The sequence below is a fragment of the Lathyrus oleraceus genome, chromosome 2 (genome assembly GCF_024323335.1).
Source record: "Lathyrus oleraceus cultivar Zhongwan6 chromosome 2, CAAS_Psat_ZW6_1.0, whole genome shotgun sequence".
NCBI classification, from domain to species: Eukaryota; Viridiplantae; Streptophyta; class Magnoliopsida; order Fabales; family Fabaceae; genus Lathyrus; species Lathyrus oleraceus.
This window is the reverse complement of record NC_066580.1, coordinates 325,733,218-325,751,667: the sequence shown is the minus strand read 5'-3', so window position 1 is coordinate 325,751,667 and position 18,450 is coordinate 325,733,218. Positions and strand designations below refer to the sequence as shown.

The 18,450-nt window shown below is 33.9% G+C and overlaps 1 protein-coding gene across 2 annotated transcripts; it reads left to right on the top strand.

Moving 5' to 3' along the window:
- Positions 1 to 6,064: 6,064 nt before the first annotated feature.
- Positions 6,065 to 7,742, top strand: LOC127119341 (RING-H2 finger protein ATL47). 2 transcript variants are annotated; one of them, XM_051049565.1, is made up of 2 exons: positions 6,065 to 6,908; positions 7,074 to 7,742. In XM_051049565.1, the coding sequence occupies exons 1-2, from the start codon at positions 6,551 to 6,553 to the stop codon at positions 7,658 to 7,660; spliced, it is 945 nt and encodes a 314-aa protein (XP_050905522.1). In that variant the 5' UTR covers positions 6,065 to 6,550; the 3' UTR covers positions 7,661 to 7,742. The 2 variants fall into 2 exon arrangements, with proteins under 2 accessions (XP_050905522.1, XP_050905520.1); XM_051049563.1 differs by having other exon boundaries at positions 6,066 to 7,742.
- The last annotated feature ends 10,708 nt before the right edge of the window (positions 7,743 to 18,450 follow it).

Here is an 18,450-nt window from a genome sequence, read left to right as displayed (position 1 = left end):
TCACTTGGGCCTTTCGTTGGTCCAGAATAATTTCCCCCAAGGTTTTGTCGAGAACTGAAGGTGTCGGGGGAAGTCTTAAGTATCATTGACCAGCCTCCACGACGTGGTATGATGTGGAATGGAACTAAAATGCTTAGGTTCATTTTTGAAAAAGTAGTGGGGAACAGGCACATTGAATGCGGTTCCATCATTGAAACATTTCATCATTCTTTTCTGACACGTGTAATGACATAACCAGTTAAGGCATGACACAGTTTATCTAGAGCTTGAGTGAACTTGAGTTGGCATGTATCCATGAGTGTAAATCTAGTGTTGATCTTGTGATTTATTTTCATAGTTGGTCTGATCCTTTCAGCTTTTGTTGCTTATAAATAGGGTGAATTGAGTATTTAGAAGTTTTTTCGCAACCTTTAGCATTTCAAACTTGCAGTTAATTTCCAGAAAATATATTTGCTTCTTCTTCTCTAAGAGTATCAATAAGACCGATTTCAATTCTTCCCTTAATACTTTTTCCTTTATTCCATTCCTCCCGCTTCTTCAATCCCACATCACCAGTTACCTTTAGAATGCAAGCTTTGTCCTTGGTATTTTATATTTTTCCTAGTCATGATGAGCAATAATACGGTCGACCTAGTGAATGACTCTGAAGTTGAAACTTCATATGCCTCTACAATGGGGACCTCCTATAATTATCATATTTCTCCTCTTAGTAGTGGTCACCTATAACCAAAGAGCATACCCATATTTGATGATTCTGACTCGGAAAGGGTGTCTAGGGATTCATTGGAGGAAGAAACTTTGTCATCTAGTACATTAGATGTCCTTATATCAAATCTTGGCGGAGGAATAATTTGTTTGCTACAAAAAGGAGTAAATGATATTTGCTTAAAGTGTAAATGGCCTTAAGTCTTTTGTAAAGTCGTGTATGGATATTTATTTTTAGAGTGTGCTACATTAAGGTGTACATGTTTCCTTGATGGAATGTCGAGGTAGCATGGCGTAGTTGTACTCAGAAAATGCTTGCGTAGAGGAAGCATTGGTACAATTTGATGTGTCCGTATTTCGGATCAGAACTTGCTTAATATGAGTTCAGCTCTAAGAGTTTATGCTATCCATTGTACTTGTAAGTATATCATGTTAAACTAGCTAGATGCGACTAATGCCCTAATCACGTTTATATGGATAAGGCATGAGTCCGGTTAATTGTAATTGTGTTTCGAATTATACTTACAGACAAGGGACATTAAATTGGATATATGCGGCCATGCTTTGAACTGAGCTCCACATCACAAAGGATCATACTCGGCCAAAGATAGAGGATCCACATCCCTGCCCTGAGGCGAAAGCTCGGGTCGAGGTGGACCTTGTAACGCCATGAATTCAATTAACTTATTTAATTGAATTTTTGTCACTCTTATTTAATTATTTGAGTGATTTAAAGTGTTTTTAATTATTTATTTTAGTGATAATGTGTGTTATATGGCTATTTGGCAATTATGGATCATTTTGGGAGATTTACAGAGAGTGGTAGGAATTGATTAGAATTATTAGTTAATTTTAAGTGATTAAAATGATAGAATAATAATTAAAATAATAGAAAACAACAAGTTGTGAGGAAGTACGTGGAAATTGGAATTAATAGAAAGACAGGGTAAAATGGTGATAATTAGAAAGGAGTTGGGGCTAAGGTGTAATTACTAAATTTAGTAATTAGGTTAAATATATAGAAAATGTGAAGGGAGCCTTTTTGTCTAATACGTAGAAGTTTGGGAATTTAGGGAAATAGACAAACCTAGGAAGCTCATGAAGGGGAAGAACACCATAGCCGAAAACTTTGATTGTTTTGCTGCTGGAAATTCATGTAAGGAGATTGGGAAACTACTATAATATAGGTGTATTGCATGAAGCGTGAAGAGGGATCCTCACCCTCTTCTAGATTTTACTCACCGTTGTTGTGTTTTATGAGCTTGATTATGATTATGTGAATCCATGCTATTTTCCATATTTTATGTATAAATTCGTGCTCTGAGTAATACTTAATAAGTGTGAATATGGATGTTATCCCTATCATGGTTGTGTAATTGGCTTATGAACATATTCTCGAATTCATGATTAATTGGTGAAATTGGATGTTAATTGATGAGTATCTTATGATTGAATCCTTGTATAATATGTATCAATTGGGGGTATAAGGGGCGAAATCAGTGCTTCGAATGAGCTCTCATGGCCAAAAACGAAGAAATTGCTTTCCACTTCAGTGTGACGGTCGTCACGAGTGTGACGGGCTTCCCGTCATGCTTATGGGTTAGTTGACGATAGTCGGTAAAGTGAATCCGGATCATGAATCTTTGATAAGATCTTCGGGGAAATTGCCATCATTTTTCGATGCTTCCAGCGTGAATCCGAATCTAGGATCCTTTCTTCTTCTTCATGGAGCTTCCAAGGAGAACTAGAGATCTCGAGATCTAGTAAATCGTTGTTGAAACCAGAACCAACTAAATCGTATGTAACGAATCTCTATGCTCGATTCATAATGCTCTCAATTCGGTGACATGGGGAGGTTACAAACATGTTGATTTGAGGTTGAATTTGAAGTCGTGGAAATCATAGAAATCAGAAGTTGTTTCCTACAGACGGCGTCGTTGTTCTGTTTAAGAACCATAAATGGATGCAGTTGGAGAACTGATGTCCTTGAATGATAGTGTTGATCTCCATTACGGTTGCACATGGTGGATCTACATGGTTAGCACTCCAACGTTCAAGTTAGTTCAAGATTTAAGATTAATGTAGTTAAAAATGGAGATCAAAGAGAGTACCTTACCCTTTTGTGTAACACCCATTTTTTTACCCCAAAATACTTAACATATAATCATAGTAAATAAGCACGCATATAAACAAAAGGGCGTCACATCGACGTTTTCAAAAACTAAAAGCTTTCAAAAACAAAACATCATTCATCATCAATATACAATACACCTGGTCATTTAAAATAACACATTTCACTTATCATGAATATTCAAGCATATGCGTTCGCAGCGGAAAATAATGAATACTCATGTATTTCATAAAATGGTCCATGTCCCATACCATGATCATCTCTCAATAATCTCTTCAAGATAAGATAAAACCATATCCAGAATATTTGGCACTATGGCCTCTCAAATAGTAATGGCAACTAAGCATGTTCACAAGTAATAATATAATACTTATCCAAATAGGATACAAGTTCAATACTACCAATCTACCCCGTGTTACATGACCAGAGCATTGACTCATTACCTAGTCTTCAAACTAAAATACGGAAACTCTCCGGCTAATCTCGAGTGAGCTACCGTCCACTTACTTCAGCAATACTACTCCGGAGTATCTGCGCGATGCCGCGTAAAGCATCATTCCAACAGAAGGGTGAGAATTCAAATCATTATGAAGAAGTATAATAAGGCACATTGATTAAATCAACAATTAAAGGAACTCGTCACACTTCATATAACCATGTAAATAATATTAACCAACCTTTATTTCACATGTTTCAAGCACACACAAAAACTCAAGGATTATAATATTCAAATCCAATATTATATTCCCAAAAATACACATAACTACAATTATCACATAATCACATACTTTGCCAAGTTATGTATCCAAACATCATCAATTCAATTACCATATCTCATACACACATCACAATCACAATAATGCATACACTCAATCATCACATAACTCTAATGCGACTCAATGCAAGACATGTGACTCTATGCATGTGGTACCTCAATGTGAACCCAATGTTTCACCGCTTTTCGATTCAATATCTAGAATCCAAGCCACGCTTCCGATCCGGACAAGATCAAAGTCACTACGTCTATTTCCAATTAAGGATCAACGTCTACTACGCCTATTTCCAATTAAGGATCAACGTATGCTACATCTACTACGCCTATTTCCAATTAAGGATCAACGTATGCTACATCTACTACGCCTATTTCCAATTAAGGATCAACGTATGCTACGTCTATTTCCAATTAAGGATCAACGTCTACCACACCTATTTCCAATTAAGGATCAACGTGTGCTACATCTACCACGCCTATTTCCAATTAAGGATCAACGTGTGCTACCATGTGAACCCACAGTTTCACCGCTTCCACCATGAAGCCGACCATGCCATGAATGTACAAATACCAACAACATATGCAATTAAGATCATCTCTACCATATTAACATTCCACATATCACCATAATTCAACTCTATGAATTATCCACCAATGGTACATATACACATTCATAAAAAATACACAATTCACATAATATGCAATTAAGATCATCTCTACCATATTAACATTCATAACAAATACACCATTCACATAATATGCAATTAAGATCATCTCTACCATCTTAACATTCATAACAAATACACCATTCACATAATATGCAATTAAGATCATCTCTACCATCTTAACATTCATAACAAATACACCATTCACATAATACGCAATTAAGATCATCTCTACCATCTTAACATTCATAACAAATACACCATTCACATAATATCTATTAGAGTCACCTTTCTAATGCTTTAAACCCCAACCCTAAATGATTCACGAGTTGAAAGTTATGAATAAAACCGTGCACGAAGGCGTTACTAAAAAGTTGTTGTTTTCTAAATTTTCCAACATAATTTTCATCTTCTTCAACCCCAAAAACGTCCATGAAATAATCTTCAAAATTATTTTATTCCTGAAACAAAGTTATAGCCTTCTATTTCAGATGTCCAACGCTTCAAACGACACTTGATTTGGACTTACGGATCAAAAGTTATGACCAAAACGATTCCGACCGAAAAACATAAAAATGGCTCGCGATTGTGACGGACAAAATGCAGAATTTTCTGCGATTTTCATCGTTGGAGGACTTTCGGACCTCCGATTTCGATTCCGTAAAAAGCCAAACGTTCAGAAAATTATAACTCATACAATACTCTAAGTATATAACGTTAATTTGCAGTTTTAACACAATCAAATCACCACAAATCAAGAATACTCATCAAAACCTAACAATTTCCACAACCATACAAAATTAGGGATTTTAACCTAAACATGCTTCTACCCATTGACCAAATCATACTAACCCATAATAATAAGGATTCTCCCCTTACCTCTTCAATTTTCTGGAAACCCTAGCTCCTCTCTTGATCTTCCCCTCTTCTCCTTACTTTTTCTTTTCTCTTTTTTTATTGTTGTCAAGTGATCAAATGAATCATAATTCTCACTCTCCTCCCCTCTTATATACTAGTATTCTATTTGGGCTTAAAACATGATACCTCTAATTTAATTAATAGGCCCAATAAGACCTAATATTTAAATATCTCTATTTAATTCAAATAAATCAACCAACTCAATATGCACACCAAATTAATTAATTCAATTATTTATTATATCTCATATCAACTAAATAATTAATTAACACACCAAATTAATTAATATAATCGATTATTATACTACCTAACAACCAATTAATTAATTAACACTCCAAATAAATAGAATAAAATATAATAATAATAATATAAAAAATAATTACTAAAATTGGGTTGTTACATTTTGCGTGTGAATTGATTTTATACTTTCGATCGAGTGGAGTGGATTTGAGATGAATTAAGTCTTATACAGATCTAAAATATATAGTAATTTTATCATTAAAATCAACATACTTAATTAAGTTTTTTTAAACTAGACATAACTCAAATAAAATATTTATTATGAGACGGAGAATGTATCATTTAATCTTTAAAAAAAATATAACAATTATTTATCAATACTACGTGTATTTAAGAACAATTTCACAAAATCAACAAAACATGGGACACTTGTTTAAAACACTACTTTTTCCAAAATAATATATAAATAATTTAAATACATCATCTTTTTACCAATTTTGTACAACACTCTCCCTCAACTCAACCTGACAAATGAATAAAGTGACAATTTTTCCTTCTTTGGGATGTCAATGACACTATCCTATATTGCATGGGACCCAAACAAAAAACCTTGAGTTTTGTTTTGGAAGTGCCTTTGATTTTCACATCACTAACATTAACATTACATAATTTAATACACACTCCATCACTCATTATCATCACCACCATCATTACTATTATTATTAGGGTTTCTCTTTCATCACAAAGAGAGAGAATTAACTCACCTCAAATATTTGCTCAGATTTCAAATTTTCAACAACTTAGGTAGGTCAACTACAACTGCAAACATTGACATTTCTCACTCACCCATGTTCTTTCCTCTTACTATTATTATCCTATAATTATTTTATTGTTATGACACTCATACTCTTTAAACACCCATCAAAAAAATCTGATTTTTTTTTATAATCTTTGCTTAATCCTCCTCTTAATAACCCTTCTAATGTGCTCATTACCTGTTTGTTCAAATGTCTGAGCTGGGTTTTATCCCAAACCAAGCAAAGTTTCAAACTTTATTCAAACCCACTTTATAATCAACACTCTCTCTAATTTGAATTTTGAAATCCCAAATTCTCAAAAATGCATTTGTTTCACTCTCAAATCCATGATAACAATGGTGCTATCGTAAATCCTCCTATTCTTTCACCATATTCTTCTCCAATTCCTTATAACTCTAACAGTAACAGCCAAAAACAGTCAGAACCAGCTCCAATTTCTTCATCTGGAAACAAAATAAGTCCTGCAATTCTCTTCATCATAGTTATATTAGCTATTATATTTTTCATCCTAGGTTTTCTTCACTTGCTTGTTAGGTTTCTCATAAAGCATAGATCTTCTAGTTCTTCATCAATTTCTCAATCAAATAGGTTTCCTGAAATGTCTGAATCTGATGCATACCAAAGACAGTTGCAGCAGCTTTTCAATCTTCATGATTCAGGTTTGGATCAAGCATTCATTGACGCTCTTCCTGTTTTCATTTACAAAGAGATTATTGGTTTGAAAGAGCCTTTTGATTGTGCTGTTTGTTTATGTGAGTTTTTGGAACATGATAAGCTTAGATTGTTACCTAATTGTAATCATGCTTTTCATATTAACTGCATAGATACATGGTTATTGTCAAATTCAACGTGTCCTTTATGTAGAGGGACACTTTATGCACAAGGGTTTTCGTTCGAGAAAAATCCTGTTTTTGAGTTTGAAGATCAAAGGGATGAAGATTGTGTTATAGGTATTGGTTCAGTTAACAAGAATATGGAAAACCATATAATGAATGGGAAAAGGGTTTTTTCTGTTAGGCTTGGAAAGTTTAGAAGTTCAAATAATGCAGAAGGGGTTGGAAAAAGCCAAGGAGAGAGTAGTAACTGTAGTTTTGATGTTAGGAGATGCTATTCAATGGGATCTTTTCAGTATGTTGTTTGTGATTCAGAATTGCAAGTTGCTTTGAGACCTTCTAAAGGTGATGGAAGTATGAGACAATTGAAGGGAATTAGAGAAATTCAAGATGAGAGTTTTTCCAATGATGGAGATGTTGAAGGCAAGAAAATTAACATTGCAAGGAAAGGTGAAAGTTTTTCTGTTTCAAAGATTTGGCAATGGTCTAAGAAAGATAATAAGATACCAAGTTCATCAGATACACATTTTCATAATTGTGTTGTCAATGAAAGTTTGCCATGGATGAATAAAAGCTAGAGGTACATGTTATATTAAGTTACTTAGTGTTTTTGTATTGTTAACTACTTTCATATATTCAATGAATCCATTTGTTTTGCTCTTTCTTCCACTCATATTTTTCTTTAGGACCAAAACATGTAAGTTATAACGAAGCAATTGTCTTGCAACTATATCATTTATCATTCTTGTATGTATTTTGCCTTATTTTGCAATATTACATATGACCTATCAATATAATCTGAACTCGACCGGCCGGTTCAATTGATTAAACCTTGATCTATCAATAGTTCGGTTATTTAAGTGGTTCAAATGTAATTTTATTCATGCTCAAATGATTTAAAATAATTGAATCATGTTCGAGATATCTCACCTATTCGATGTATGGTTCGATTTTTGAAATATTATAGAGTTGTAACAAATAAGTTATATCTATTAGATGTTATGATAAGGCAAAAAGAATAGTAAAGTTAGTACATGAGAAAATCACACCAAATGATATAGAGCATAATTTTGAATGTGGGTCCTTAATGCCATGAGATTCTTTAAGTGACAAAAGTGTTCTTTATTAGCAATTTCTTGTAAGGAGTAGGAAGGTGAAAGTGAAGTCAAATTAGGGTGGTTGTTTTGTTGGATGCTTTTGGTTTTCTTTGCTTTTTCACTTTTTGGGTAAAAAGGAGTAAAAGGAACAAGTATAGATTCCATTCCTTCTTCTATGTAAGTGTACATTATTATTGAGCCTGACCCTTTGTTGAGGGCATCCTTATTTGGATGGTTTAGCATTTAATTACCAAGATGAGAAGATAGGTGGAAAATGAAATGTGGGGTGGAGGAGTTTCTTAGATGAGGACAGTGGAGAGTGGGTAGTGGGTTTCTGTCACTTGTTTCAAAGGTTGTGTAGGTGTCAATTTTTTATGTCTATTTTGAAAGTTCTTCCCAATCAAAGATAAAAGTAAGTTTTATTTTTATTATAAGGGAACGGAGATGACAAAGGACATGTTCGTCATGCAAAAGTCTTAAAAAACGAAGTGAATGGATGGATATTGTTGATGGCGTCAGCCTAAAATCTTGCATGCAATATAGACTTGAATAATTAAGAACTTTTACGAGTCATATTGAGTAAGCTAACATTTTAACCTTGAACTGTGAACCAAATTATTTGAATAGTTCAATACCGGTTTCCGGTTGGTTTCAATCTGAGGAGTGAGAAAATAATGATTCAAAAGTCATGTCAATATAATTTTGAGTATAATTTTCAAAATATTGCTATCAACTCAATTTTGTGATGGAGGAAATTCTTGCATTGCGCTGTCTAAGGTGGTTACTGGTTAAGCATATATTAAAGGGTAGGGCAGTTGAGTGATTTTTGTCTTGCATATGGCATGCATGACAGCAGAAAACTGAGATATTGTCATGTCATTCAATGTGATTTAGTTAGGATATGAGTCTACCAGTTTCAGATTGAGTCACTCCATCGTACCGTTGAAAGTTGACAAAAAGCTAATAATAATTTGAGAAATTGCAATTAAAAAGTTGTTTAGAAAATGAGACTACTGAAGTTTATTCAATAACTATCATTTGAATTTAAATCACTCTGGAGTTCTTGAAAGTTTTGAATATGAAATAAAAAACCAACAACCATGAGAATCTAGTGGTATGTCTGCATTTCACCAAAAAGTTATTTTCTTAGCATTCGTAGCTTGATTTTCAGGGATTATTCTTTTCATTTTAAAAGGTGTGTTCTCACACTTTTGAAAATTTAAAAATGATATTTTTTATGTATTTGAAGATGCATTTTAAGACACTCAAAATTACATAAGTTATTGTCTTTTTGAATCTCCGAATTACCCATGTATTCATTTATGATAATTTTATTCCCTGAGTTGGTTTATTTAACAACTCAATGAAATTTTCTGAGATGTATCTCCGAAAATGTCAAGCGGAAAATTGGATAAAACATCACCTTGCATGATCTTCTTCATGCTCAAACATACTTCATTTTTAAAACCCTTAAAAAAGTTTCTTTCATTCTCAATCAACTCTTCAATACCAAAACATCATTCTTGTATTTTATCACATGAAAGGGAGCAAAAGAAGTTGCAATTGTAGGTAAAGTTCATTCATTTCATCCTTCATTTCTTGCATTGATGGGCTATTTGAGCTGAAAAATATTCGTTGAATATGAATATGTATCTCCAGACAAAGTTTGGTGTGTTACGGATATGCATCTCTGAATGGTCCTGATAGTTTGAGTTTTAAAGTTGTTTTTCTGTTATTTATGGTATTAGATATGGTGCACCCGAATCTGTTTTTCAAAGTTATTGTAAGTGTGGATGTTAAATCAGTCGAAGTGAAGCATTATGTTAAACTCGATGAAGTGAATGATGATGTTAAACCGGATGCTCTTCCAATGCTCAAACACACAAGTAAGAGACTTCTATGCTCAAGTACACAAGCAAGAGACTTCAAATTCTCAAGCACACATGTCAGATACTTCCAATGCTTAAACGCTCAGATAAGAGACTTTTATGCTCAAGCGTACATGCAAGATGTTAAACGAGGGAAACGATCTAGAAGAGGGGTTGAATATATGGCCAAATAAAATTTTCTTAATAAAAATTTTGCTTTGAAAAATATTTTTCTATGACAAACGGAAGCGAATCTGGATCGACTCTCATCTATCTGAACCGTTATTGGTAGAATCGAATATGCGTGTAAACCGTAGTAAAACATATGCTAATTATGAGAGAAGCAAACCAACAAGTTCAATATAATGTGTTTTAATATAAATCATACTAAGATAAATGATTTCCAATGAAATGTAAAAATAAACTTTAACTAAGGAGTTTTATCGAACACTTAGTGTGTAGTCAAATTATCGAACACTTTGTGTGAAATACATCAAGTTTAATTCTCTTTATGTTGAAGGTGTGAGAAAACAATTGCAATTGTTTAGATTACAATGGTTTCACAAAAACCGTTTAAGACACCTCAACACAACCAGAATTTTCAACAAATCAAATTACACACTAAGGGTTATCAAAATGTAAAAAGAGATTGAGAGAGAGAGAGAGAGAGACAACACCAAGATTTGTTTAGACAGTTCCCTAATTGTCCTCACTATAGGTACGTCTGCCCTTAATTCGAAATCAAATTGAGATATTGTAATTAACCTTTGCAATATCAGTTTACAAGAGAAGTAGTAGAAATTCAAACCCCAAATCCTATGTTTGATGTTGATTCTAGCTCCTTCTCTTACCTTAATCCTAGCAAAATCAAGTCACACAAGATCTCCAATTTGATCCTCCGGTTACCGCTAATTCTTTAACCGAACCTCGTTTCTTCAAAACTTTCACTCCGCTGAATCCAAATTCCAAAATCTTACCTCGAGCCTTTCAATTGATTCTTCGGTTACCGCTACTCGTTTGCAAGAACACCTGTTCTTCAAAGCTTTCACTCGGTTGAATCCAAATTGCAAAGACTTGTGCAAAAACCTCCAAATCAACCTTTGATCTTGGAATAAAAAACCTAAAGGTTTTATCAATGAATTCCCCAAATAAAAACTCAACCCGATTTGATTTACACCAACCTAAATTGGACCTTATCAATCTTGTCTTGATAGCAAATAACAAAAATGATTATGTGTAGTTGTTTAATACATGGAAAGAAAGGTTGAAGATAATGAGATTTATTTGTATCTTTCAGGTTTCAATATTTAGAAATGATGCATGAATGCATATTTATATGTATCTGTGTGTGTATGTGTGTGTGTGTGTGTATAAAAGAAATGAGCAAAGCAAATTTTTAGCCAAAATGCAAATTTTGAAAGTTGGTACATAATGTATTGACTCCAAATTAGAATGAGTCATTACATAACCTGAATGAGTCAATATGAAGCCCAAATGAGTCGATACATTGAAGGCAGTGTGCAATTGTTTGAGAAAATGCTTCAGGAGGAGTCGACTCTAAACACGAAGGAGTCGACTCATCCACCTAATGTATCGACCCACTCCCTCAATGTATCGATACATTGAGAGCAGGGACTGCCAGGTTGAAAACCCGTTCAGCTGGAGTCGACTTCAACCATGAATGAGTTGACTCATTCACAGGATGTATCGACCCATCTTGCATATTTATCGATACATTATAGGCAGAATTATTTCCTTTGAAAACGAACTCAGTGTGTATCGACTCATATTGTTATGTATCGACCCATTGACTATTTTTTCATGAAAAATCATATTTTTAGCATTTTATGGCCTATTGAATCTAATTTTACATGTCATATAATGATGATGCACATCTAGACAAAGATGGTAAGGTACAATATACACAAAGTACTAAGCTACCTAGTTTCGACATCATTCTAAACACATTTAAGAGTATAATGTACTCACACAAAAGACTTCAAATTCTCAAGCATTTAGCACGATACTTCTTAAACTTTAACTTACAGTTAAGAGATTATGAAAAAATACACTGAATATATAATCAGAGGTGTAGGCAAAATACAAACTGAAATACTCTTTTAGGATTTAGAATTTCTATAATATACAAGTGTTAAGAAATTATAAGTTAAATTTGTGCTTGTTATTTGACATAGTAACAGCTCTTTGAATGTCAATGGTTCAATATTTTTTTCAAGTCTTCAGCTCTTTATATAGAGATAAAGAAAATAGTCTTTGAAGAGTTTGCATAAAAGAGTCTTTGAGAAGCTTGATTTAGAGACGTTGAGATGTTTCTTAATATGGTTAATACCGTTGAAAGCTCATTTGAAATCCCTTTTCTAGAAAAGGATTTATATGTTACATCTCAGTTGTCTTCTACAGATTTTTGCTTAGGTCTTCACGTGATCAGAAAAGGACACAATCATCGATCCTTTAGATCTTCACTGTCTAAATCTCCAGAGGTTGGCGCTTCAGATTCTGGATCTTTAGAGGCTAACGTCATTCAAATTCTGGTCTTAAGTTTTGATCTTCCTGAATCTGGATCTTTAGGTTCTCTTTACATGTCCATTCTCAGAACCAGTACTAATTTCTCTTTAGAAATTTTATTCTATGATCCTGCGCACTTGAACATATGTTAGTATACACTGTTATTCTTTAAATACTTTGTTATCATAAAAATCTTAGAGATATGGTACAAACCAATTTTGTTCCAACAAGTGATCACGACATCGTAGATGAATTTGGTTGCAACAGTGTTTTCTACATTATATGCATTACTTTGTAAGTATCACATAACCAAAAATGTGAGAAGTTGACTAAAACATGTGGTTGGCATCAAACAAATCAAAGGTGAGAATGTAAAAATGGTCAAACATGGTGTCGTGGTGGAAACGATAATTGATGCATCAATGGTATAATACATTTAAGTAGGGTGTGCTTGAGATATCTAGATTTCCTGAAATATGTTTTGGGCATTATTTTCGACCATGTCAAACTGACACAAAGTGACAACTCCATGAGACGGTCTCTTTCATTCTATGAACTTGTTGACTCACATTTTTCGTATTCCCCGATTCTAAAATCCCAAAAAAGTATTTTAAAGGGTGCTCACATAAGAAAACCATCTCCTCCATCACCGTTACCAAAAATCATCCATATTAAAGAGATGCCACTTTTTATGAACAAATACATTGAGCGGATTGTAGATGTTGAAGGTGACGACAGTTGTGGTTTTCGAGTTGTTTTGAGTTTGCTAGGTAAAGAATATGATGACCACTAAATAGTATTCTTTCATCTTATACAATAGATTTCAATGCACAGGGAATCATACAAAAAGCTACAGGGAAAAAATAAAATTATGATGCAATTTTCAGTGCTCTTGTTCCTTATCTTAGTGGTTCGACATTGTTTCAAAAATGGATGTGTTTCCTGGAAATGGCACCCCATCTTGGATTTGGATTTTATATAAAGTGTTTATGATAGGGTGTGTATTGATCAGACAAGATACAATTTCTCGGAAACATTTTTTCCATATCGAAGTACGCCACCTCAAAATCCATTTGTATGCATCATGCATATTGAGTGGCTTTCGAAAACACAACATTTTGTTCAGGTTTTTTTGAAACTAGAATATCATATACCAAAGACACCACCGGAGTGGACAACACATTTCACTCAAGAGGATTAAACTTGGTTGGATCACTTTTTAGAAATGATGGAATAGTTCATCAGATTGAGCGACGTTGAAAGAGAAACACATAAGGAAAGGTCAAAGAAGGAATCACCAATAAATTTAGGTTGTGACACATTTTTTGATGCATTTTAGTTTTAATCTAACTATGTAACTCGTTTTTTGTAGGTAATGTTGTCCTTAATGTTATAAAACTAGGTGGTGGTTTTTGGACAATATTTGTGTTTGTAAATTTTGTACTGCATAATACACTGGTTATGTATGAACATTGGTTTGGGTGGGTCCAGAGATGCTCCTCCGAACATGCCTTTTACTTATTAAAGAATAAATTAGGGGACTATACGAATGTGCGTCTCTGTAAAAACCCTTATTTTTGAAGAAACAAAATATGGCGTATCCGAAGATACATCTCCTAAATATGTCATGATGATAGGATAGGGTTTGTAAGGTCCTTATTGATCTAGAACTTATATAAATAGAGTATATCATTCCATTTTATTTATAAAAACAAAATGAATACATATCATCATCTTGCATTTGTGTATTTCAATGGTGCAAATCCCCCACTTCAGTTTAGGGTTTCCAAGTACATACTTCTCGTCGATCTAAAATCCAAACTAAATACACTCCTGCAATATCCATAGAATCAGAGAGTTATCAAGATCAAGTATGATTCACCCTCGATTGACAATGAAGGAAAGATACGGTTCACCATGTTTGAACTGAAGATGGATGATGATTAAAGGTTATATGGAGTACATTTTTACCGTTACAATAAAGGGTCTAATTGAAGTGGGTGCGACGATTGCAAGATCAACCGAAGATATTCTAAGGATATTGTAACGTTTTAAACCACCCGTTAGTAATGACGTGTAATTTTAAATTTATGTTAACGTTAACAATTAACAATTATCTATATGATGTTTATTTTGATGTTAATTTATGTATTTTTCCATTCAACCAATGTTATGGTTGTTTCTGGTTTGAACTAACAAAGCATATTCTGAAGATGCGTTTATGGAACACTAACTGAATATTGAACCAATTGGGGTTACAGATATGCATATTCGAATTAACTTTTTATGCATACGGATACTGATAAGTGATTATTGCAGTGCATTTTTTAGCTTGATTTATTCTTGTTTTATTGTGTGTTTTTATCATTTTAGTTTGATTTTATGCGGTTCTGTGTTCTTTTGCTATTTTAGGGAAATAAGAGAGTAATGAACCCAACTGGAGTGAAAAATACCAAGGATCGCATGAAAATTAAGTCTCCCAATACAAAATTCCAGAGGCGAACACGATTGGATTGTGTCAGCTAACAAGGGTCGTGTAGGCCAAAGTTGTTGCGCCCATACAAGGAAGTCAGGGATAACATGGATTAGGTGTGTCCTATGACATGAGCCATGTTGCCTAACACAACCCCCTCATGTCAGGTGATACACCCATGTTACGTCCAGAGACAGTTATGAAATCAAGAGTTTTTGGGGCGTTTTTGTGACTTTTGGAAGTCTGAAACTGATCAAGACTTAATGTTAGTGGACCATAAAGATGGTGCACGAATTATGAGTGGTTATGAGTGATTAATTTTTGGTTTTTTATAAGTAATGCACTTGAGCTTGGGAAAAAAGGGTCACTTGGTACTACAACTTACTTTGTAACTTTCAACTTTGATTCTTTGCTCTTCTCTGTATTTCTCTGCAAAATTCTTGCTATATTTTTCTGGATCTTTATTTTAATTAAGCTTTCCTTCAATCAAGTTATTTATTTTTTCAATTGCCTTTACATTATTTACTTGATTATGCATGTTATGTTTTTACCTTATTTAATTGTTGTTAACCTCACCATGAATGAGTAGTTTTCTAAGGACAATGGGTCGTGATATTCTATCTCTTGATGATCCTCAAATTGATTTATCCGAACATGAACCATGAGAATTATGAGTATTTTATTTTAGCATCCGAAATCTTAAATAAATTTGTGTCGGCTAGCGAAAGCAGAGGCAACCCATGGGTCAATCATGTATCGAAAGGTAGTGATACGACATTCGACTGCATATTGCTAAATAATCAATAATGAGACACTGTTAACAAGGTGTCTTGCTATCGATTGAGAAATCCAGCTAGTTGTGCCAAAAACATGTCTAGATATGCACGCCTAGAAAGTGGGTGTAGTACATATTTATCTACTTTTCTATAAATTGCTTTGATATTCTCATGTTCAATTTCAGATGATTAATAGGGTCAACCAAGATAGATGGTGACTACCACATGTCTTGATTTTATTATCTGTTAATTTTATTTCATTCGATTCGATCACTTTAGCTAAACAACATTAGGATAAAAATCAGTACTCAAACTCATCTCCTTGTGAGTTTGGTCTTATTATATTACTTCACATTGTTGTGCACTTGCGGCATTCACACCAAGTCTTGGGCATCGTTACCACGGAGATAAATTTGATTTTGAATATTTTATTCCAACACAGTATAGACTAAAACACTTTTAGTTTTTCTTTTTTTATTTTGTAATTGAAGAACCTGTTCGACCCGAATCTTGGTTAAACCGATGAACGAGATTGAGAGTTTCTTGCACGAGAGACGTCGACTCTTAGCTTTTCAGCAAATGGTTGAACCGGTGGTAGATACAAACCACTTAAACACTATGCGATTCCCACCGATCAGAAACATCACAGTAGCATTGTACGTCCTCCCATAGTGTAACATCCTAATTCCCCAACTCGACATTTAGTAAAAAAATACAATTTTAACTTAACATTTAGAGTGTCACACATGTTTCACCAAAATATAAAAACCAACAAAATTTAATCATGTGAATTAAGCAGCAAAAATAATAAATTTTTGCATATAACGTCTCAACAACAAATGAATAACAAAGTGGTTCAACAACTATAAAGTGAATAAGATATGTAACAACGAAATATAGAACAACTCATCCCTAGTGTTATATATCATAGCGACTCCCCTAAAGACCTGAACGATAAATAACAAAAGAGGTCTCATGTCGTCCTCTAGTTTAAGTAGTTACTCCTCTACCTGGTTGTATGTACTCTAGAAGAGCACAGACACCACAACAAAGCACATTAGGGTGAGAATACGCTCAAATATATTAATGGTGCAAAACATAGCAAGGGAAATATATTCATCACAATCATCAATCACACGCTTATTCATAACAATAAACAATTATAATGATTACTCAATCACACATGCAGGTATGTATGCAAATGTACCCACTACTCGACTTTACATGCATGTGGTACCGATTTAGACATCAGAGATATGTTACTGATTTTCGTCCATACTCGCTCTCGGTCCCCTCTTCTGAACTAGAGCTTACGATAATCACCATTGATCCCCCACTATTGAATCAGTAATTCTTCATTGATCCCATTACTAGAATCATCTACTCGCTCCTGGTCCCCACATCTAAATCATAGCTCACCATAATCATCATTGATCGCCACTACTGCATGAGTAACACTTCACTGATCCCATTACTAAAATCAGTTACTTGCTCCCAGTCCCCACTTTTGAACCACAACTAACCACTGAACCAAAGTTCGTACACCATGATGCATGGACTCGACAATAACATGCAAATATGATCATTCACAATCGGCCTCACTTCTGACCGTGTACACTGCCAATAAGTTCATCACCTCAACACAACAAGTATGATATGCAAATATATTCAACAATACATAATCATATAATTATATCCACATTCCAAATTTTATTCAATTTCTCATAATATTTTATCATAATAATATCATCTCAACATCAACATCAACATCCCTCCTTATGGGTCACTCATTAATTCAATCAATCACAACAATCAAAACAAAATGTTTTCATCGTCATTAACCATCCATTAGTGTTACATAACAAGTAACAATATATAATCACGTTCAAAAATATATTATTATCCTCTCAGGACCTTACCATGAGGTAGTATTATGTGTTAACTTTTCAACGCTTCAAACTGCGTCTCAAATAGAGTCATGAAACTCATGTTATGATAAAAAAAATTATGTTTGAACAAAGTCAATCAAGTCGTGATGGGTGGGCCATCACAAAGTTGATGACCGTCAGCTCGTTGGACGCAATGACGGGGGTCTGTCACTAGGGTGGCGTCTGTCACAAGGGTGATGTTTGTCACCGCTGCAGAATGCATAATTCCTCATTTTTCACCTTAGGAGGACTTTCAGACCTCTGATTTCGATTCTGTAAAAACCAGAACACTCATAATTTGACATATAGTAATTATATAATAAATATAACAACATACAACACACATATTATAGATCCTAACATCATTTAATCATCAATTTATCCCAAATCTAAGAGAATGTTTACCAAACCAAAACCCCATGAACATGAACATTCAAACTCAGATTTGCACATACATATCATACACGAAATTCATCAATAAAATAGATCACAAATTTCAAAACAATTATCACAGATTTCACACAATATCATTCAAAACTCATAAAACACCAATAATAGGGGGGAAATAAGGAAATTATGGGAGAGTGATGATCCCTCTCTACCCTTCATGCAATTGACACCTATATTCAAGTAATTCCCTTTCCCCCTTACCTTATTTTACAGCAATCTCCAAGTTCTAGCTATGGCTTCCTCTTCCTCA